The sequence below is a fragment of the Fonsecaea monophora genome, assembly GCF_001642475.1.
Source record: "Fonsecaea monophora strain CBS 269.37 chromosome Unknown Scaff3, whole genome shotgun sequence".
Classification (NCBI taxonomy): Eukaryota; Fungi; Ascomycota; class Eurotiomycetes; order Chaetothyriales; family Herpotrichiellaceae; genus Fonsecaea; species Fonsecaea monophora.
This window is the reverse complement of record NW_019173934.1, coordinates 786,497-809,463: the sequence shown is the minus strand read 5'-3', so window position 1 is coordinate 809,463 and position 22,967 is coordinate 786,497. Positions and strand designations below refer to the sequence as shown.

At 51.8% G+C, this 22,967-nt stretch overlaps 6 protein-coding genes across 6 annotated transcripts; 2 read left to right on the top strand and 4 right to left on the bottom strand.

The window, feature by feature from the left end:
* Nucleotides 1-957: 957 nt before the first annotated feature.
* On the top strand, nt 958-2,043 carry AYO21_00993 (hypothetical protein; the record flags this gene model as incomplete). The annotated part of the gene is made up of 3 exons (XM_022650979.1): nt 958-1,095; nt 1,428-1,529; nt 1,666-2,043. The coding sequence occupies 3 exons, from the start codon at nt 958-960 to the stop codon at nt 2,041-2,043; spliced, it is 618 nt and encodes a 205-aa protein (XP_022516982.1).
* Nucleotides 2,044-2,835: 792 nt separating this feature from the next.
* AYO21_00992 (hypothetical protein) lies at nt 2,836-5,595 on the bottom strand (the record flags this gene model as incomplete). Its single annotated transcript, XM_022650978.1, has 1 exon — nt 2,836-5,595. One exon carries the CDS (start codon nt 5,593-5,595, stop codon nt 2,836-2,838), a length of 2,760 nt encoding a protein of 919 aa, XP_022516981.1.
* A 2,077-nt stretch (nt 5,596-7,672) lies between these two features.
* Nucleotides 7,673-8,800, bottom strand: AYO21_00991 (hypothetical protein; the record flags this gene model as incomplete). Its single annotated transcript, XM_022650977.1, has 1 exon — nt 7,673-8,800. The coding sequence occupies one exon, from the start codon at nt 8,798-8,800 to the stop codon at nt 7,673-7,675; it is 1,128 nt and encodes a 375-aa protein (XP_022516980.1).
* Nucleotides 8,801-12,573: 3,773 nt separating this feature from the next.
* AYO21_00990 (hypothetical protein) lies at nt 12,574-14,079 on the bottom strand (the record flags this gene model as incomplete). The annotated part of the gene is made up of 1 exon (XM_022650976.1): nt 12,574-14,079. The coding sequence occupies one exon, from the start codon at nt 14,077-14,079 to the stop codon at nt 12,574-12,576; it is 1,506 nt and encodes a 501-aa protein (XP_022516979.1).
* Nucleotides 14,080-14,958: 879 nt separating this feature from the next.
* AYO21_00989 (hypothetical protein) lies at nt 14,959-18,498 on the top strand (the record flags this gene model as incomplete). The annotated part of the gene is made up of 1 exon (XM_022650975.1): nt 14,959-18,498. The coding sequence occupies one exon, from the start codon at nt 14,959-14,961 to the stop codon at nt 18,496-18,498; it is 3,540 nt and encodes a 1,179-aa protein (XP_022516978.1).
* A 604-nt stretch (nt 18,499-19,102) lies between these two features.
* AYO21_00988 (hypothetical protein) lies at nt 19,103-21,722 on the bottom strand (the record flags this gene model as incomplete). Its single annotated transcript, XM_022650974.1, has 4 exons — nt 19,103-21,081; nt 21,164-21,229; nt 21,287-21,352; nt 21,419-21,722. 4 exons carry the CDS (start codon nt 21,720-21,722, stop codon nt 19,103-19,105), a joined length of 2,415 nt encoding a protein of 804 aa, XP_022516977.1.
* Nucleotides 21,723-22,967: the final 1,245 nt, after the last annotated feature.

Here is a 22,967-nt window from a genome sequence, read left to right as displayed (position 1 = left end):
AGATCAAGCAAAGACACCCAGAGGCACAGTTCATGAACCATTAGTTCGAGTCAGACAACTGGTTCGGAAGCGACTGAAGTAGCCAGACCACGAGTCTGAGTGTACGAGGTGCCTCGTAGTTGAAGTGGGAAAAGCTTCTTCCCCGAATAATCGGCAAAGCAAGGCCGTCCCGTCGATGTGATGGGTGCAAGGGCGTTACGCCTTTCTCCGAATTTCGAACTTTTTTGAGCAGCTTCAACAAAGCTTCCCCCGAAGCTCGCTCTACCCTCGCAACTATAAACCACGCAGCAGTCAGCGATATTTCTTTCCACAGGCTCGACCGCCTTGACCTGTTAATCCTCCCGTATATAAACCGATCCTTATTCTCCGTCCTCCCTCTAGATACGAAAGAACAGCCTGCAACTCCTCTGCCACGTGCTATTCCTCCTTCGCTCTTTGCTTTTGTCCGAGCACCGGCCGCTCGAAAGGCTGCACGCGAGAAATCGCCAGCCGGATCTGAGGAAGCAGAAAGAACCCAACCTAGTACTCACAGGTGCAGTAGACGACTTGAACATATAGCCAAGCACGGATAGGGATCTGTCTACAGCTCTTGAACACCTCGTTGCTGAGCACAGTCTCGACACCAAGCTCTAACAACCCACCATGCGCCCCTCCCTCATTCTCCGTTCTGCGCACCAACGCACCCCCCTCATAAAATTTATTGGAAAACGTTCAGCACCCAGTACGTACCTCTCTGTCTCTCGCGTCACACTTGACAACTACTAACGCGCATATCCCTCCGCAGAATCGGTCGACCACACTCCTCATGCCCACCCTGCCTCGCCCACCCACAGTCTCCCTGAAAGCTTCGCTGCTTACCGGTCCAAAGCCCAACAACATGGTCCTCTAAGGGGTAGCGGTGGCAACGGGGGTGTGCCATCTTCCTCGTACTCCACTGCCGCTTCCTCGGGCTCGTCAATGGCATACGGCGCCATCGGAGGCACCCCAGGAAGAGCACTGGGGCCCATTAAACCGAAACAAGGGGAATTCTTCGACAGGGAGGAGCTGCCCGCCAGGTTCCGGCGAAAGGCTTGGTCAGAAGAGGAGATTGAGGCGGTGAGCAGCGGAGGGGCCAGCTTGTTTGGTTGATTATGGACTGGGGAAAGTTCGAGCACAAAATAACTTCTGGACTCTTGAGCGAAAGGGCGTCTTGTGTATAGGAGCCGTGAGGACTGGGTTCGATTCGACGACAACCGATTTTATCATTCTCTTTTCAGCCTCTAGGATGTACAGTTTGTGGTGGCAGAGGTGTAAAGCGCGGGTTGGAACATCGAGACATGAGCACACAGCACCAGGGCCCGCCTCGTCGAGGGCAACATGTGGACGAACAGGCCGGGCAACACCAAGGGCAACAGGGTCTGTGATCCTGCACTTCACATACAATACAGGCACAGGCACAATCCACCAGACAACTGGGAATGACAGCATCCGCCACCACCACCACCGATACCGCTAACGCCGCCTCCGCCGTCAAGCTGACGGTCGAGCTTGTTTGTATATAGATAGATGAGCCCAATATTTTCTCACTCAGCCTTTGTCCAATTTAGCATACATGCAAATGACACTCTTTTCCATGGCCTTGGTGTCTACGTTCGTCGCCCTCCAACACGTCGTTTCCGTTGACAGAGCTATATCCCTACAGAGGACCGAGCAGCATGGGGAGGTGGAGGAGAAAAGCGAAGGAAGGAAGGTAGTCGGTTCCAAGCAGCGGTGAATCAAGCAGGAGAGAACAGAACAGAACAGGTCCCGGGGGATGTGGAAGAGGAGGAGGAGGAAGAAGAAGAGGAAGAGGAAGAAGAAGAGGAAGAGGAAGAAGAAGAGGAAGAGGAAGAAGAAGAGGAAGAGGAAGAGGAAGAGGAAGAAGAAGAAGAAGAGGAAGAGGAAGAAGAAGAGGAAGAGGAAGAAGAAGAGGAAGAGGAAGAAGAAGAGGAAGAGGAAGAAGAAGAGGAAGAGGAAGAAGAAGAAGAAGAAGAAGAAGAAGAAGAAGAAGAAGAAGAAATCTAGGGTAGGTGTATGTACACAGGTAGGTAGGTAGGAAGTAATGCATTACTTCGCGCCCTAGACCTATACTGTACCGAGTAGAGACTGCGGACTGTAGACTATTGAGAAAGCGACAGAGACAGAGACATCGGCACTTTGAGGAGATGTAGGTGTAGGTGTTTCCAGAGAATAAACATCTTTCATCTATATACCCTACATACCGATAATGATCCGCTCCGTCAAGTTTCGTTCCTTTTTCGTACCTCATACAAAATACATACATATAATATCACATGTATCCTTCGTACTCGTAGATAATAGCTCAAGACGCTTCATTCAGAGATATCCACCAGTCCGTCCATCCATCCAGTCATCCCTTCGTCCATCCCATGGACGGGGATCCGCTAGGTCAGGTTCTCTATATCTTCCTGTCCTGATACCGCTGTCGCTCAATACCAATCAATACATACATGCATGTAAAAACTCCGAGATTGTGTATGGTGTTCAGACAAGGATGTGGGGAAGAAGGGAGAAAAACAACAGTAGTGTAGTGTAATGTAGTGTGCACGGGTTGTGCAGTAAATGCAATAAATGTAAAGGGTCGCTGGGGTTTGTTCCTGAATCCTTGGTGTTGTCCTCCTTCCCTCGTATCGTTGTTGGTCCTGTGAGTCCCTCGTATGTGCCTTGATTTCGTCCTGAATTCCGAACTCGGCCTTTTGAGAGTAGGAGAAGAAAGAAATATAGTGAGAGGGCGACAGTGGGAAAAAAGTGCAAGTCGTAACAAAAGACCAGGCAAGAGAAAATAAATGGCAACTCTCAATTCTCAATGTGCCTCCTCATTCTTCCCCAAAAAGCTCTTACTGCCGTTTTCATTCTGGCCTTTTTCGCCTGCTTCTCCTGTCGTATGGTGGTTTTCACAGGCGCGGACGCAGATGAAGTGGGAGTCGAAGCCCAGGGCATTTGTTTCGTTATGTCATCCCATGTGGTGCGGGAAAGTCGATGGATTGCTATTTTTGCATTTGCCATGCGAGGCAGCGCGGTGAAAGAAGATTGGGAAAGACGATTATGCGCATTTCGCGAGCTAGAACGATCTGCCCGGTGGCGCGATATATCTGGTGGAGGAAGAGCTGCATCGGGATCATCCTCTACCTCGTCTCCCATGGTGTGAACGTCGTGTGAGTAGTCGGCCTGGATGTCGATTGGAATGTCATGGGCATCAGAAAACAGAGAGATGACATCGTCTAGGTCGCTGCTGTGTCCAGTCTGGCTGTCCACATTTCGCAATTGACTGCTCAGATCCGGAGGATACTCACGCCAGGGTTTAGATGCTTTGGATTCGTGCCTGGATTCAGCCTCCGCCCCTATCGCCAATAACTCCAATAGTTTGGCCCGTGAAGCAGCTTCCTTTGAAATAGGGATGCTCGGTAACGCCCAATTATCATCTTCTTCTTGCTGGTTCTCCATCACCCTGGTATGCGCCTCGTCTTTCTCCTGTTGTGCAGGAATTCCCAGCCTTGTGAACCGGGGAAAGGATGCCAGTTTCCGTATCGCGTTCGGCCCGATTTTCTGTTTCTGTATGGGCGCTGATGTCAATCGTGAGTCAAGGGTTGACTCGCACTGCTCATGGATGTGCGGTGTCGACTCATCATGTCGAGTGATTGAGGGCACCCCGAATTCGGGCACGGTTGCAGGCCATGATACTCGATGTGCTCGATGGATCGGCCCCGATGATGACTTGACCATCCCCCTAGCTGACATTTTAGGAGATGTCTCCGACTGTGAAGGGGATGGGATAGGAGTCGGGATCTTCATCCTCATCTCTTCTTCTGATTTCAATTTGGGCCTTAAAGTGGGTTGATCAGACAACTCTGTGACTGGACAAGTCTGGAGTTCGGGTTCGGGCTCGGCGGGACTGGAATTGAGGACCGGGATTCTTGCTTGATGCCGGACCTCACGCTGAGCAGACGTCGGAGCTGATTTAACTGGGTTGGGTGACCACAAGTTTTCCTCTCCTCTCCGACTAGACCATGAGGTACTCAATGGCGGTAGCGACTTTCGCCTAAGGTCATTTTGAGCCGGATGGTCATGTGCCGAGTTATATTTGTGTCTGTGAAGATACACGTTCGTCGTAGCATCGTCCGGGAGATAGTAGGATAATCCGTTCTTGGTTCTGTTAGCACGTTTAGAGAAGTCAATCTCAACATGCTCCAGTCTTGAAGGGTGAGGCGAGGAGGAGCTAGATTCCAGGCCTGCAATCGTGACCTCCGCGTGAGCTTCAGAATCGGGGGACTCCAAAGTAATGTGTGGAAGCGTCTGATCCTCGTCATGCTCATCATCTTGCAATTGGTCGTCCAGTCCCACGTCTAGCAGTAACCAAGATAGATCGCGAGGCTCTAGAGTCGGACTGCGCGAGACTGCAGGCTTTATGAATTCCTCGGTCTGTCTTCTGCGGAGCATAACGGTTTTGTGTAAAGGTAGGGCTTCGGGATAACTGTTACCCATACTGAGAGGCCGCTTTCGGACTTGCGGTTCAGGTAGACTACCATGCCAAATTGTTCCATTCGCCAATTTGTCTTGTGTCGCTCGCCTCGTTCCAAGAGTAAGGCTGCCATCAATATCATGGAGGCGGAGGCCGGTTGATGCATTGAAAAGTGTGGAACCTGGTAGGACAACTTCTGAGGTCAAGATATGCGTTGACGGTGATTTATCCAGTGAGCTGCGAGGGGTATGTGCGTGGGATTTACCACTGACCTCATCATCAGACAAGTCAATGAAACTGATATTTGCTCGGCTGAGAGTCTGTCGGCCAGTTTCTTCGAGCCGCGAGGGTTGTGCCGGAGTCTGAAGCCTGGGATTGTTGTGCAGCGTATCATTGTGGCGGACTGCCTTTGAAGACTTTGATCGTCTCTTGGATCGGATTGCAGATTGTCCAATTGACAACTTCTGGGCAGCAACGTGCGAGGCTGGTGTCTCATCAAGGCTCAAGAATCCACTATCGGTATGGTCTGGTAGGGTTTCCCCTGCTCTAGATGGACTTCGGTGGGTATTTAGGTCCGGACTTTCAGCTTGGGGACCTGGTGGTGAGGCTGTCGGAGAACAAGCCGGAAATACTCCATTGGCTGGACCAGAGACGTGAGACTGAAAGGAGTTGACTGCGATTGCGCCCACAGTCTCTTCACTGTCCGAGTCCAAGATTACCATTCGCTCCCTGGTCGACGGACGAGATCCCTCAGTCGCACCCATTGATCTGACATTGGTGGATATTTCCTTCTTTGAATCCCGTTGGGTGGTTGTCGTGCTACCAGTAAAGAGACCATATTTCCCTTTCAAAAATCTTTGTGCTGGAGATTTTGGCGACAGTGTCGAAAGACGAGCATGATACGAAGATCCAGGAGAAGCCCGTGGCCCTGGCTTCATCGCCAAATCAGGTTGATGAGGTTGTGGCGATTTACCGGCCAGAACCCGAGATGGCTTGACTGGCTTCTGGTTCCCGCGTTTCTCGTCGTTGGCCAGGCCGACGATACCCCGACTGGAGTAACTGGCCAGGACGACGCTGTGCGAGTATTTACTGGGCATTGGTGTTGTTCAGAGACATGGTACACAACGAGAAGTTCGAGCTGATAGAAAGGAAGGAAAGGGGGAAGCCGTCCAGAGATACCTTGACGGAAAACAGCCATCAAACCGGACCGCAAACTTCGGCTGAGTCCGTATTTAGGTTGACATTTCCCTTTCTCGGCTTTTATGTCAAACTTTTGGCGGACGAGCCATCATGCGGCGGTGAGCAAGGGCAAAAACATGGAAGAGGTTGAACTTAAGAGATATGAAAGGATAAATTACCCCCACAGGCATCCAGGAGAGCCCATGCAGAACCAGCGGTAAGGGTTAACCACAGAATATCTCAGTGAATGGGATTCTGAGGGGTGGATGAGCGGGATCGGGTAGTTTCTTGCAGCAAGGAGGTCTATGTAAGTAAGTGGAGGGTTCAAACAGAGGACTGATCTGCTGAGGGGCGCGAAAACATGATTGGTCTTCCAGCACTTCTCCAGCAGTGTAAATTGTCCGTTGATGCTGATTGAGATACCCGTCTTTGAATCTCATCGCGGCGATATTTGCCTGAGTGGAAGGAACCTTTCTCGTTAGGAACAAGGGGCCGGGAAGGAGGCCCTTTGGCATGCCTTGGGATTCCCTGCCTCTGTAGGCGATTGGCTCGAGGATAGCAGACGATTGGATAGATGAACGAATGAGAGTTCCCCGATCGAACCCTATGTCCGAGCATGCCGACCCCTTTTCTAAGCAAGACGGCCTGTAGGACAAGCTGGTGATTGGGGCGTGGCCGGATAGCCCAGATTCTGGCCAGATAGCCAGATAAGCCAGACTATGCGATGCCGTGTTTCATGTTCGTGATTTCGTAACCCGCTGAGCCACAAGCACCCGAAGTCTGTCTCTTGCTGTGCCACTGAGGGGGGTATCATCGCCACCGTTCGTCATCATCCCTGCTCTTAGGCCTAGGCCGTTTCTTCATGCATGTCCTTGTAGTGTCACCATTGTAGATGCATTGATAGATGAGCGGGGCGCGGACCTCGCTGTCGGAGGAGAGATGGAAGCCTTCCCTTGTCCGATTAGTGTGCTTGTCATGTGTTGGGGCCTAATCAACTTGACTTACTCTGGGACCCAGCTTGGTGGGAGCGGAAGAAGGAGACAAGGTCTATGGAACCGCAGTCCAAGGCAGAAGGGCAGCTCCCGACCATTGCCGGGGACATCAACCACCGTGTACCCCAGGAGAATATCCGGGCGCATCAGTCTGGTGAAATCTCCCCATGTCTTGGTCATCTAGAGATGTCCTCGAGGTACATAGCTGTGATTTAGCCGTGAGATGACAGGAGTCTGGTACTGCCGTGTCCCCCGCGGCAGATCATTCTTGTCCCTACCGCTTGTTGACTGACGAAGAGACCCGGCAACTTCCTCGCTGTACCAAAGTCAAGTCGTAATAGGCTCGTTTGGTAAAGAGAGGGATGATCAATGCACTTGTACGTGGTGAAGGAGATGACGCGAGAGGTCATGAACAAACGGCGACACATGCTTCATTTTTGCAGGCAGTGGTACTTCGACTCGAGGTACTCACTCGTTACTACTGATTATCCCATGGCATCAGTATCCAGTCAGCCGCATCACCAAGAATCATCCCCACTGCTTGTTGTGTACATTGAGAAATATCCCATTCTGTCCAGCTCCGCTCCCGAACTGGCAGACTCCACTCATCTCATGTTCCTTGAACCAGGCATTTCATCTCATATCGTGCTCTACTAGGCCCAGCATCGTGCAAGAAGACCTCGTCTGGCCTCGCAATCAGAGCAGGCAAAACAACATTCCAGAGAGAAGTAGAAAAGTGCTGAACCCTTCCGCGTATTTCCAGTTGAACCATAAACCCCCCAATCCTCCCAACGCCATCATGCTAAATCATATCTCGTAGTCGCATTGCGAACTCCATTACCAGTCCCATGATCCGAAATGCTGCCGGCTTTTGTCCTCAGTTGGCACAACCCGATTCCAATTCCTTTCGTAATCCCGTTGCAGAAAAACCACATTATCACCTAATCAGGCACAAATCCTTCAACAATAGACGAGGAGCCACAGAGGACCCCTCTATTGCGTGTCAGTCATGCTCGTTGCTGCCATTCTTCCTCTTACTGCCGCCAAATATCTTCATGGCCTTCTTCCAGCCACCGCTTTCACTTCGATGTGATTTGACACTTGCCAATCCGCTCCCACTCCCGTGACTGATAGTCCCACCCAGCTCGCTCGTTGGTGGAGTAGTCGGTGGGGTTATGACTGCTTCCGTTTCCATAAGGTCACCAACAGGAGGGCTATCCGGGCCTCCGCTGCTGTCAGTCAGTGCACTTTCTGAGACTGCAGATGAGTGTGACACGTGCGTCGACAAGCGCACACCGCTCTGCCGACCCAATGCGGACGATAACGAGGATTGTGTCGGTCGATGTTGTTGCGGCGGGGATCGAGTAGCTTCAAACGAGACCGCCGAGGTGTGTGGTGGAGATCGCCGCCGACGAGAAGGCATCCGCCGGTGCAGCCCACGCTCATCGTATGTTAATCGGGAGGGGTCAAGTTCAGCCATATCCGCAAATTCCGACATAGGTGTATATGTCTGGGCATGAGAAACCTGTTTGAGGCTATTGCAAAATGGAATGAAGATCGAATCCGACATCAAGTCGTACATGCGTTTGACGGCGGCATCCAGATACTCAGGACGAGGAGGTTTGAACTCATAGGATCGCTCGATCAGATCATCTCGTTCCTCGGCCGGCAAATTGATTTCCCGCGGAGCACCTGGCTTGACATAGATTTCGAGAAGCCGCGTCCAGTCCTGTATCAATTCCCATCCTTCCTGCGTTTCTATTGTGAGGGGCATGCCTCCCATACTGACTGATGCTTCATCGTACTTATCCGAGTATCTCTTGGCCTCTGTGGTGAATTCGAGCGTTTCTAGGCAGTGCTGTTGCGATAGAAATGCCGTGTATGCAGCCAGGGTGTAGGGTGATGGTGCTTTGTTGTTGAGCACATCGTCCAAAGTCGGTCTTCCTCCCGGTGATAGGACGCCTTCCTTTCGGGCTGCCATACTGATGGGCCTTGCCTGAGGTGGTAACTCTTCCTCCGACATGTTGAAATCTTCAGGAATATCGACCAGGGGATAGACCAAAGGATCAAGACGAGGTGAAGGTTCAGGTGTATATGGCCACGCTATTGAGATCGATTTCTTCTTAACCATTGCGCTGGACTTCGCTTTGACCTGACCGCTGCTGGACGCAAGATACCTAGAGTGAGCGATTATGTTGCACGCCTCGTCTGTACCCAATCCTGCCCGAGGAGTGTACACTTGTCCCAGAGGTGTTCGCCGTGATCTGGACTCGGAATCTCGGCTTATAACCTCCTTGATCAAAGTCACTGTATTCTTCCAGGCCAGGTCTCCGGTGCGCCAGTGTCTTGTTCACGGAGAGCGGCAAAAGGTTGTGGTCCTGAGTTGTACAGAGACACTGCAAGATAGAAGGCTGTCCCGCTGTGTATATCCGAGACTCTTCCTGCCAGCAAGCTTCTTTCCGTGTCACAGAAGAACGCTGTGTAACCACGACAGGGGTTTCTGTAGGGATGGTTCGACTTGTGAAGCGCCAAAAGTTGGGCTCGAACGTGGTCCTTTGAAGCGATAAGATGTGTGTGATCTGGCTGGCTGAACGGCTTCGTGAGGGTGTATAACGTGGCAGAAGGGCGTGCGTCGTGTGCTCGGTTGGTGTTCGTCTGAGAAGACGTCAACAGGGCGACCAAAGCGTCCAATTGAAGGCAAGGCCGGCGAGACGCAAAGAGGCGGCAAACGGGGAGGGTGTAATTATTGGTGTGAGCAGATAGTGATGCGACAATAAGATCCTAAAGAGCGACGAGAGAAGGACGAACAGCGCAGCCGCAGATGTTCAATTCAGCACAAACATCTGATTTCCAGTGTTGTCGGAATGTCCACAAAGTTGAAGATCAAAGGGACATCTGTGAAGTTGATTGGAAACGTTTGACTGAATTCTTTTCGCCTCTGAGCTTAGTGAGATCAAGGCCCGGGCACAGTCATAGTGACGGGGCAGTGGAATGAGGACAACGGTAAGAGGTAACAGTGAGGTGGATGATGGGATGTGGATGCCCAGGACACTGGGTGACCAGAAGGAACCCGGAAAGTGGAGAGGCGAAAGATACTCTTGTGCAAGGTTTAGCTAAGAGTCATACTTCTGTCGTCGCGGAGTGTCGAGGTTTGCTTTTCAGTGCAGCGCGGGCGCAGGCGCAGGCGGAGGCGAGAAGATGAGTGGGTTTGGGGATGAAAAGAGTCAATACCCGGAAAGGTCCTTGTCAATCGACCTGGTAGGGGAAGGGATTTGGTTTTTGGCTAGCAAGGTCCTTTCGTGTCAGGCTTGAACAGGCTGCTGTATTATTCCTCCTCGTGGAATGTCAGGATAGATGGTCCCAAGATGGCCTTTCAGGGGTGCGGGAGGGGGGGAATTGGTCGTTGGGAGAGATGGGAACGAGGGTGCATTAGAAAGACGAGGGTAGGGAATACGCGCATGGACAGCAGGCAACCAGAGCGTGATTGACACAAGGGCACATGGCCTCAGGCGTAGGCGCAGGCACAGGCACAAGGGACAAACGCAGTCAGTAACCATCAGTAACAGGAGGAGTAGTAGTGACTTGGTACAGACAAGAGCAAGTGGTTCGGACCTGCTGCTGCAACGCTGTTCACTAGCCCCGAGGAGCCTTGCCTTAAGCACCACTAGTCGCCCAGGCTAAATCAGGCCTGCATCTCAATGGAGCCCTCTTCAAGCCTGCGGATTGGCTTGCTTGGGGCGCATTATGATGGGATGATGATCAAATGAGTGCCCACGGGGAGGGGTCCCGTACTACCCCTACGCCCACCACGCCCTAAGGCAAATACCCAAGATGCAAAGGACGCCGGGCCACAACTTTAAGAGATTGTGGCAGCCCCCTAACTTGGTTGTCAACTCGTCATGCCCTCGTATAACTAAGTACATGGGCCTAAAATACTGATGACCATGGGCGGCAACTCATAGGGCTGCGAGTTCAAGGACTGTGGTGAGAAAAAAAGTGATGATCAGACAATGCCTACAGGGAACCTCTGCGCTCATGTCCTTTGCTCTTACGTACCTGTTTCTTCCCTGTACGCCCGCCCCCGATCGCCCCCGCCTGATTGGCTTCTAGGCGGTCCTTCGCTGGCTTCTAGCAATTCGCTCAGGCTTCTACGCACATTCCACACATTCCATCACCTTTCCACTCTCTTTCTTCGGTCTTCTACGCGTTTTCCAGAACTCGGCCCCTCGGCTTCAAAAAAATAGTGATCAAGTCACCTGCCACTGCCCACTTTTTCTGGCAACCTTCATCGTCTCCCAGTGCCTTTTTCAGTGGCCTTGGATGCCCTGGTACCCCCCATTTCAGAGGCAATAAGGGCGGAAAACCCGTTTCCATTGCCCCGCCACACACACACACACATTCCAACACTGGCACCACAGGCGACAACGACAATTTATTGGGTTTTGCTCGCAATCACCCTCGAACCTGATTTTGGCTAAGTTTCTCGCTATTGCCTTCCCTAGATTGTCAGCCTGTTTCGGTGCCGTTGGACCTGCTAATGCCAATAGGTGTGTGGCTACCAAGTAGGATTGTGGACTTTTGTTACCCGGCATTCCCTAACATCCATCTCTCCCGCTACCCGGATTTCGACGACATCAAACTACGAAAAGTCGCCAGATCCTTCTACTTATGAGGCCTGAAACCCTGCCGCTGTGCATCCTTTCTCGCTTGGGCCTGTCCAAGGCCTTCCTCCTTCCCGTTCCCGCCTCACCGCTCCCATCCTAGCCGTAGTATCTATCCAAAATAGCCATAAACGACATAAAATATCTACTAGTGACAATTGCGCGAGAGATATATCTGCTACTGACATTCCACATTCTTCCACTTTAGGGGCCATGGCTGGGATCCCAATCTACACAGCCAACTGCGCCGGGTGGCCATTTGGGGAAAAGATACGTGTAGGTCAGCTGCAACGTGTTTACTTTTGGCAGGTGGCGACGGCAATCATTTGTGGAAGTTGTACCCCCAAATAATAGCGGTCACCGAATTGGTCCTGGCACAGGTTGATGGTGTTCGGAGCGAACTGCAGAAGATGCGACCACAGACGAAAAAGATAAGGCTCTCTACATATCTTCCCACTTGTCGGTGCACATGCTTTGTATTCTGTCCTTGATTGCACTGTAGATCTCTTCTTCAAGATCTGGGCCGATCGCGTTTTGATTGAGAGGCAGTGACTGGTAAGCATCTCCGGCGACGAATATTGAAAGTCACTACTCCACTTTCTGGAAAGGAAACTCCCGATGTGCCGATACATGCAATACTTCGTCCTCGTAGGTACGACCTATTGCTTGAGATTTGCCCTCGACTCCACTATACACTCAAACACAACCGTTCCAGCAGCCATTCATTCCCTTCTGTGCGGAAAAAGATTTGCTCCCTGTCTGGCGTTTCGGAAGATTGGATCGTGGCGACGGCGGCGGACCTCGCTTCCGGGCTTCCACCAGTCTTCTTTTAGTCTTCTAGAAACCTGCCTAGATGAGAGATTTACCCATTTCGCCTATGCTTCCGCTTTTGGGGCGACATCCGGGCGTGTGCCGACACGTGGGCATCCCTGGCATCCTGATGCTACGGTTCTTCCATCGTCGGCGCTGCTTCGGACCAACGGCATCATCATCATTTTCCAAGGACAGGCGGTTTCTTGCCGCCGGGCTGATCCTCAGCAAGCAACAATCTCGTAGTCAATGGCACTTCCGTGGAGCCGTCGTCGTGTCATGGCTTGCTTTCCCACGTCACCTTGCTCCGCTGCGGACGTTACGATGATGCCCCTAATTGGCCACATGGCGCTGGCCAGGCCAAATTGACAGGTGGTAACTGACTCTCCTGCGGGTGGATCTGTGGCAGGAATTTTCTCAAGGACCGACTTCCTCATCTGTCTTTCTTGTCCTCAAATGGAGCGCTGTTCACGCGGATGCGGTGACAAGGGCCTCTACCAAGATTTGTGAGATCGAGATCCCAGCCAAGGTGCAGCACAAGGTCCTGCATATTTTTCCAGTCTTGTCGATGTTCACGTAATGTGTCAACGATCAACTGAATAGCTGGGTCGAGTCCATCGTATAGCTGCGAGGAATGGCTGTGAATGTCGAGCTTTTCCTCTGAACTGGAAGGCAGAACGTGTTGTTCTGGATCCTGAGTGACCTCGAAAATATCTTGTCGCCCTTGCACGAGGGCATTCTGCTGCGACAGGTTCGCAGCATTTAGGTTGGCTTTTACTGGCGATGATAATCGAAGCAAGTGACAGATTGCCTTTGCCTGTGTTTCGCCCCTGGCCGATTCCTTCAGCAGCACAAATCCTTGCTTTGACCGCACATCCCACCAGAGCAAATAGTCTTCGTCCTGGAATACCCTGAGCAGCTGAGAAAAGCAGAGGTCTCTTCGCGAAGGATTGTTCTCGCCCTCAGGTAAGGTTCGTAGGAACTTGTTCACGCTAACACCGACCTGGAAGTCGTTATGACAATTGGAGGTACGGAACATCTGTCCAAGTCCCAAGATCGATTCCTCCTCACCTACCTCACTCAGACCTTTTGCCCTGCCTCGAAGAAGCGCGCTGAATAAAATAATGGCTCTGTCCTTGTTGAGCGAAGTCAAACGCACACTCTTCACGGCTTTCCAATTCGCCCACAGATGCATTGCCAACAAGGGTATCAAGCAGCACCAAGTCTCAAAAGTGCCGTGCACCTTGCTGACAAGCAGACCTCCGACCCACATACCGACCAAGCTCACGACAGTCTCCTGACTGCCGTCTTTGGCATTGAGCTCTCCGATATTGCCTTCCTTTGCAAAGTGGGAGCTCAAAATGGCCTTGCTGCTCCCGCCAGAAACTCCGCAAACCGCTCTGCACGCATTGCTGACGCAAAGAGTACAGATTCGCCCCAACAGTGGCAGACCAGGGCTCAAGCAATCTAGGACAAAGGCAATATCGTTGACTATGTCGGCAAAGAAGCGGTAGAACTTGACTTCTGCTTCGATTTTCTGCGAAAACTGGTAGGCAAACAAGATTGTTGCAACCCGCCCGATGGTTTCTTGCGCGATGTACAACAACATGGTGGTCACAAGCGAGGCGTCCTCAGACCCTACACCCATGCCAACGAAGACGGCCCGCGAGGCTAGTAGTCCCGCAATGGTAGAGGCAAAAGCCTGCACAGAATCGTAGATCTGGTACGGAGTATAATCTGGTCTGACGGAGCCAGGGTATCCCGCTGGCAGAAAGGGGCCCATGCATTTGGTGAGCAACGATTTCTCGGGCGACAAGGATCTCTCGGGACGATGGACTTGAAGCCTTTGAGTCTCAGGATCATATCTGAATGTAACTGTTTCGTGCCCCTGTGGATCCAAGTCTTGAACCTCCAGCTCTGGCACTGATTGTTTGGCCATCTTCCCTGTTGGCGTGGCACCGAGTGGGTTGAGGGTCCGTGGGCATTAGTGAGTGTAACTTAATGACGCGTTGACGCAACTATCAGAGTAGGCAGAGTTAACAAGGGATCTTCTCCTCGCTTCCAACAACAGATTTCGGTGGGAGATGTAAAGGTGATGACTTGTGGTTGGAAGAACGTTGACGGTGGAGGTGACAGGAGATGAGGCGAGTTGACGCCGTGATCCCCCGTACAGCGGCTACTGCGAAGTATAAGTGACTTGTAAGCCAAAGCGCGAACAACACCTCTCGGCCTCATGTCCTTTCATCCACCAGTTCAGCTACGATATGTTGAGTTGGAGTCTTTGTCCCCTTGTTCCAGCAGTGATGACCTTCGATACAATGCCCAGGCTCAACCGCCGCAACAGAGGCCACTGCAGAACCAGTGTTTGGGCTATTCTATCTGCGCCCTTGATTGACCGCGCCTCTACTATTAGAAAAGTCACTTCAACGAGTCAAGATACTGAAGTCCAGCTCTATAGTAGACAGACTGCTCACAGGTCTCGGGACAAGCAATGCGACAACCTGCATCGAAATTGAAGAGACTTGGGTTGCTCCTTCCCGCAGAATTGTCCCTCGTTCTTGCCATCGTCCTTCCCGTCCGGAGTTGAGCATCTTTGATGTTGCCTTTCATCATGCCAGAGTCGTTGAGTCTTTGCCCATATCACGCTGTTTCTTTACCATTTGAAGCCCCAGATGCTTCCCCGTTGTTTCATGGCACCCAACTTTACACGACCACATTTCTTCTCTTTTTCATTCCATCGGTGTGACCTGCTTTTTACCTGCTATCGAGCATGTGTACCCTGAGGCGCCTCCTCTCGCCTTTTCTTTGCTGCTTTGGCATGCGCCCCTCTGAAGACCACGCGGCATCTGACCTCCACACCCTGCCTTCTACGCTTTCGGTGCAACTTCCTGCTTCTCAGATTCCGCACGCTGTAAGCCAGTCAGGCGCACACTCAGCAGACAGGGAAGCCCTCCGCGAACTTTTCCGGTCCTCATCTTCCGTCCGTGGCTATCGAACTGCCTCTCTTCCCTCAGGATCGAATCTATACAGAGAGCCGTCCTTGGACACTGACTTCAAGTTTGGGCCTCAAGATCAACATCGGAAACAGTCTAGCCGAATAGAGCAATTGGGCAATCACATTAAGCAGAAGCTATCGGAGTCGAGATTGAGCAAGAGCAGCTCTAGACCTCAAATGATATCTGAGCTTACTCCTCACGATACGACAAGACGTGACAATGCACAATTGGGAATGAATGCCCCTGAAGGAACACTGAGCCAGCGATCTACGGGTCTCCTCGAACTTCTTATGTCACGGACTGCAAGTGAGGGTGGTTATGATAGCGATGCGAAAAGCATCCAGACAGCTGCGCTGAAGGCGAGCGATGGCACGATCAAGTTAAGTCCATCGAGGGTGCTGAGCCTGTCTTCACCCGATAGCATTCAGCTCGTTACCACCGACTGTACTCCGCCGTCTCCTGCAAGTATTCGTACACTGATGGACACCCATATCCGATCCGAGAACTCAAAGGCATCATCCACCTCGTCTACATCATCGAATGCCTCCTTTATCAATGTCGTCCAAGGTCAAAGAGACGAATCACCTTTGGGATCCTCGAAGCAACCCGGCAAACTGGCAGCCGATGTTACAATCGAGCTTACACACGGAACTAAATCCAAAACGATGCCTCCTTCGACCGACCCTGACACTCGAGGGCATGATCTCCTCACTCCTTCTTCGTTGAAAGACTGCAGCGAATCTGTAGCTATGCTCAAAGCACTGGAGGGCACCGATTCTGCGGCCAAAAGAGAAAGTCAGATCTCCAATGCAACGGGTCCACGGGCGAGTTTAATGTCGGAGTTAGATCCAAGCCTGCTAGGTTTCATTTCGAAGTATGGTGAGCGCTCGTCAGTCGAGATTTTGGAAAGAATGTCCGGTGACAATGCCGTCGCATTCGTTCGCAAATCGAATTCGTTGGCAATGGCTGACATGGATCCATTCGACGTCTCAAAGCCAGGGAGAGAGGGTATATCGAGAAAAGATCTCTCTTCTCTTGCCGATTCTGACCGAAGCTCGGTCCATTTGTACAATATGCGAATTTCTCAACGCCTCGCAAGTCCGTCCTTTATTACTTCTGGCAGACCGAATACTAGCCACACAACAACTGCTCGAACACCTAGAGGAAACTCTCTAGACTTCCGACCCTCCACCAGCCAGACATCCGTGGCTGGGAGAGTCGGAAGTCTTATCACAGTTGAGCACAATAGAAGACCGTCGGATCCAGAAACTAAACGACTCTTCGAAGGCGACTTGGTCAGACGACGCACATGCTTCAGCCGGGGGCCTGGCGCTTCACCAATCCACGCCAATACATTTGGAAAGTCCAAATCCCTGACTGGTACCGAGGATGCCTCATCATTCTACTGGAGTGATAGTGAGTTCGAAGATGTTGGACCACCTAGGCGAAGTACGCGCAAAGGAAATCCCAATAGCATAGCCATTGGCGGGAGGTCAGAGTCCATCAGCTTGCCTATATGGTCTTCTAGTGCCAGCATCGGCAACCTTTCAGTTGCAGAAGAAAGTGCTTGGTTTAGCAGAAAGCGTTCAGAGAACCATCAAGCGATTGAAGAAGAAGGACGGAGTGTTAGGTTCACCAAGAGGAACAGAAGTGTCAGCATGCCAGACCGGAGCAACCTTGATTACTACCTACCTCGTGGTGTGAATTCCCAGCAAGTTCAGCATTCGACGGAAGCCAATGAAGCCATGAGCGAAATCAACACCGATCTTATACTAGAGGCTAGGAATGAAAAATTGACAGAAATCAACGTCCAAGCGATTCGCGACGCACACAATGAAAGAATGAGTGAAATCGAGCCGGCCACTAACGGAGATACCACTGCTGCCCGGCAAGGTCCGTGCAACCAGAAGTCACTTGCCACCTCTCATCCACGAAGGGCACTGCCCTTTTCGAGAATGTCTGTTACTGCACGGCCTTCAAGGTCAGAAGATGGCGATGCAGCAAGATCAATCTACGATGGCCCCAACAAGTTGCACGAGTCTGCTACCGATATGTGGCAGAGGTCCTTCAAACGGGCTATGGAAGAGCCTGAACGTGATACAATGAGTGGTTTTCTCACATCGCCAAAATTTGATCGTGACGGTAGGAGGAGAAGTACGAGGTCGAGTGTCAGTGCAGCTCAGCTGTCCCATCAAAGCCAACAGACCCCGGAGGAAGAAGCCGATTCGAACACCTTGCGAGAGATCAAAGTCCGCAATGGATCATCCAGTGTTGAAAAGCAACGTCGTCTCCAGATCTGCGTAAAGAAACCTGATCCACTCCCATGTGTGAACCCAAGACGCAGCATCACCAACGTTGATGTTGGGAGGGAGACACCTGTCAATCTTCCAGCTAAGAAGACTTCTAGGAAAAAGAGTATCCTAGATATCGGAAGACGATTCACTGTCGTTGGAGCCTCCAGCGAAAGTGACGGGGCTTCAGGGGCGAGTACACCGCTGAAGGATATTTTTGGTCTATGGGGACGTTTTCCCAGCCACACGAGACAGGAGAGGTGCGCCTCAGCAGGGCACAAGGACGGTGTCGCAACGCGAGACTTTGCTCTCGACTATCAGGACGAAAACACCTCATCCACAACCCCTCGGACGCCGTGGGCTAGGCCTACACCGACGCGAGCATTACATACTCCTGGATCTTGGAGAATGCTGCAGTTTAGTAAGCAAGACGGTGAAGAGAAAGCCAGAACCAAGCGTATACGGGGCACACAGTCTCTGGGTATACGGCATAGCAAGAGCCGAAAAGGACTCGCTGGACGATGGAAAAGACTCTACCGCAGCAGCAGCACCGAATTCAGAGCGTACGCGCACACTCACGGGCATCGGAGCAGCATCAGCGTGGGTGCCAGTGTCGGATATCCGGAGCTTGAAGTGATTGCTGGTGATGAACGTCGGTTTGATGGCTGTGGGGCTTTTGACTGGCGACCAGATATGGATGGATCTGCAGAAACCAGCCACCTACAGGAGCTACAGGTGGTAAATCGTATGCCAGATCGCCCTCCAGAGCCATTGGACACCCAACCTTGGACTCGCATGTATCAGGACTGTGTTGGGAGCCTGTCGGCCTTGAAGAGCGATCCCAACATGAAATTGGGCGGCCTTGCCGAGGTCTCCACTGGATTGTACGACCGGCACGTCACCAGCGACAGTGTGCAGAGCGCAGGGCTGAGGGACAGTACTGTTGATTTCGAACATCAACTCGGGCAGGAGCATGAGACAGTCAAAAGAAAGCTTATCGGCAAGATTGAGAGTATGGACCAGAGTGAGGAGCGATTCGATGTCCACGCAAGGCCCACGGCCGAGGGATAGTTGTGCACTGGCAGGCTGTGCTTTGTGGCCGAAATAATCAGTATTTGATAGTTGACTATGGGTTAGTTGTGGGCAAGTACAGACAGAGGAAGTAGAGATACAAACGGAATAGGCAGGGTTCGAAGCACTTTTGGTTCATTTCCCTATCTTTGACTATGGGGATGACAATGACACTTTCTGTCTGGTATCATGGTGTTTCTGTTACTGTGTAGCACGCGCATGTGCACCTGAGTGCAAAAAAGGGAAAAAAAGCTCTTTCAATATCCATCCGATGGCGATCCACGCAATGAGATATCCTGAATGTTGTGATTGTGGTTGTTGGGGTGGCAGGTGACGACGCATTTCGACCTTGTCCTTTTGACCCTGGAATTTCCCAGTGATTGAACATTCCTTTGCGTCCATTTTTCACTGCATTGCACTGCATAACATCACTTCGTAGGTATCGTATGGCATCGTAGCGTATGGCGTGAATGACCATTTGAAAAGCCAGGTGATTTGATGTGATGTGATGTGAAAGTAAGGTGAAGTGAATTGGAGCGGAGTAATGTCAGGGATATGTATGTAAGTGGGGATCAACGGCTGTCAACGCTGTCCTCACTCACACTCACAAGACGAACCAGGCGGTGACGGCCACGAGGAGCAAGGCAGTCACGGTGTGCACGGTCAGACGGGTCAGAGAGCACGAGGCCATCGAAGACGAGGTCGTGATGTTTCCACTGCTGCTGGCGGTGGCAAAGGCGAAGCCGCTGGAGTGGCTGGAATGGTGGGTGCTCAGGAAGCTCGTCACGGTGGGGTGCACGGTCGTGCTGCTGTTGACGGTCATGGTGGTGGGGTTGGGCAGGATCATGCTGTCGTTGCCGGTGGTGGTGTTGGGGAACGGCGTCATCGTGGTGCTGTGCACGGCAGTGGCAGACACAGATGCAGAGGCGGGGGCGGAGGCGGACGCATTCACTGGGATCGCAGTGCTGCTACCGTTGCCGTGGCCGTTGATCAAGGATACAGTCAAGGTCGTGTTCCCAACAATGGACGCGGGGGTGATGGTCACGCCGACACCGACACCAGTGGCACTACCGCTAGCAGTCAAAGATGGAGACTCGGTGGCGCCAGGAATTGTGCTCGCCAAAACAGCAGGAGGTGGAATTGTGGTGACAGTGCTTGCCAGAGACGAGTTGGCTGGAGCTGGATGAGCACCAGGGACTTGGGTCGTCGTGGTGGCTGTGATGGTCGAAGTTCTCAACACGGTACTGGTCAACCACACGGTAGAGTTTGCACTGTCCAAGCTGTTGGTCGTCATGTTCAAGTTTGTGGTGCAGTTGCACGGCATGGTCGAGACGGACACAGAGACTGACACCGAGACGCCAGGAGTGGTGGTCATGCTGGGTGGGGATGGGGCAGTGACTGGGTCAGGCGGAAGTGCAGACAAGGCTCTGACGAGGGTGGTCTTGGGCTTGACGAGGTCGAGGACCATCAAGAAGCGGGTGATCAGACCAAAGACACCGGGAATGCGCACGGAAGATGCTGCGCCAGTCATAGTTGGAGTATAGATCGAGACTGAGACTGATGACGATGCTTGAGACTCTGAGACGGATGCAGACACCATGGGAAGCGACACAGATACATTGCTGCTTGCGATGGGTGAGGCAGTGATGTTGAAGCTCTCACTTGTCATGATAACACTCAACAAGGGCACGCCGACAGATACGGTCGAAGGGAGGAATGTGATGGCTGATTCCTTGCTCGGAACAGTGTCGCTAGTGTTGAACCGATCAATTGTAGTCACAGTATCTTCATAGACAGAGGTCGTAGTGGTGTTGACATACACTGGAACGGTCACTGTGTAGGTCGTACCAGCGGCATAGGATGAAGACTTGGTTGCAGCAACGGTGGTGTAGACAGTGGTGGTAGTAGTGCTTGCGCCAACAGTCTCGCTTACGCTTGCGATCTCTGATGTAGCCTCACTGAGGAGGGAAGACACAGCACTGAGAATTGTGCCAATAGGTGTGGCAGTAGTTGTAGTAATGACAGTCTTTGTTCCAATCTCTGAAGAAGCATTGCTGAGCAACGACGATGCTTTGCTCAAGGCTGAGTCGACTGGCTCGACAGTCGAGGTGGTAGTCATGGTAGAGAACATCATCAAGGTAGCAGTCCCGAGTGTGGAATTGACAGCGCCGACAGTGGCAGAACTCTTTGACAGTGTGACAGTGGTTGTGGTCGTACTTGTGCTAGTGCCAATGCCGCTGACAGGATGGTTTCCAGTGATGCTGTCAAAGGCAGATGATGCGACACTCAACGCAGACGACAAGTCTGGAGTGGCAAAGGGGAAGCTAGTCTCAAAAGTCCCATTGACAAAGAATGGCTTCGAAGTGTTCACAACAGTGACGGTGGTGACCAGAGCAACCGACGTGATGGTATCAAGGTATGCGGTGCTGATGACGGTAGTGAGGGAAGTCAAGTTGTGAACCGAAGTTCCAGTGACTGAGATGAAGCTGCCATTACCGCAGGTTGCATTTGGGAGACCAGAGGCACAAGGAGGACTGGCAGTGACAATGGGGAATGTCAGAGTAAGAGAGCCAGGCACCGATGCTATATACTCATTAGTATGCGACAGGAAGTAAAAGGAAGGAAATGAGGCAGCGGCAGTGACGCGACTTTTTGAATCACTTACCACGTGTGAGATTGCTGCTTGCGCCACTGGAAGTAGCAGGTCCGGCAGCAGAGACAGTGGTGTTGACTATTGCTTTTGTGAGTTTCCTAATCTTGACGCGACTCAAGCTGTCCTTCTACTCACCATAAGAAGTGATCTTGGTGGTGCTTGTCAAGGTGATGGCAGAACCGGAGTGAACAGAGTTGATGACTGCGCGACGTGTTAGCCAAGTGCTGTCAAGAGGAAGGGGAGTAGTGATGGTCAGTGGTAACGTACCTGAAGGGCCCAGGGAGCTGCTCTCGTTGCCGACAGTGACTGTATCTGTGACTGTGTCTGTAGTTGCAGTGATTCCGGGGTAGGTGGTGCCAGAGACGTGAGTGAAATTGAAGGCGTCGATGGACTCAGTCATAGTAACAGTCACGGGCCCAGACATCAAGGAGATGGTCTCGGTGACGGTTTCGATGACTGAAATAGTTGTGGTCATGTTCCCACAAGACTGAGCATCAACCAGGGTGAGGAAGACGGCAAAGGCGTAAGACGCGATGAAGACTATGGCGTCCCAGGTGGTAGTGGTTGCCATGATGGGCGAAAGAGGGGATGATTGAACGAACGTGGATGGAGATAGAGCGAGTGTTTGATGATGAATGGCTTGAAAGATGGGCGATTCGAGAGAGATGGTTTGAGGATGGAATTGAAACACCGCAGGCTGAGGCAGAAGATGAGTTTTGTATACAAATTCACGGCCTCGCCTTGGCACGAAAACGAATTAGCATTCGGACGACCTGCTTTTCCTGGCTGAGTGATGAGAATTCACGTCTTGAAGGGAAGATGGAGAGTCTTCCTGTCCTTCTCCTGTCAAGGGACAAGGAATTCAGCCATTCTGTGCTTCCTGTCTTGGTCAAACCGTGCCATTGAGACCCAGAAAATGCACATATGCCACCCCTATATCCTCACAGCCTCGTCGTTCAACATGACAAGGGACAGTCCCAGCACACCATCCTCCAATGCCAGGAGATGATTAAAGCCTCGTGAAGAGCTTGCCTTAACTGAGCAGAGTGCGTCAATTCATCATGTGAGCAAAGGCCGACGAACAAGGGGTCGGATATCGGGACTCAGTCATGGATGTTTCTGGCTGTCGTATACAACCTTGATATGGCCAGCCTGCAAGAGAATATGTCAGAATCCACACCATGTACTCACCATTGGTCCTGGGGACTTTCCTCCCGCCGGGGAGGTAACAAGATGACATTGGCACACTCAGCTCCTGCTCAAACAGGTGGGCAGGCCACTGCATGGAGACATCTTTACGACACGAGCAAGGCACCTTCTCTTGACTGCCCATCCATGCTCACAATGTCTGGCCCCTTTGCTATCGCATGTGCAACAGGCAAGTGTGGCTGCCCCTTGTTGCAGCTATGCTCAATGTTCTGGGTTGAGACAACTAGACTAATGGCAAGTTCATTCTTTGACCACCAAATCTGACGAGGTGCTCATCAAGCTCTAGACAGGACCACCACAAGATCTTTGCCCGGGCTGAACTGAGTGAATGGGAATCAGGAACAAGGGTTGAGGACAAATGAATGGTGCACGTCAATCAATAAACAAGGCGGTGCCAAGAAACCAAGGTTCTCCGTCTGCGCCACTTTTCCCTCTTGGGCGCCGGCAACAAGGACGACGCCATCGCGCTCATCCCCCATCCTGGAACATTCGATGACAACCTGAAAGAGACAGTGGGGTGAGGATCCTATCGTCTCTTGCACAAGAAGAATCCTGTGGATGCGGTGTTTCGATCTATGGTAGGAAACACAAAGGATGAATGATTGAT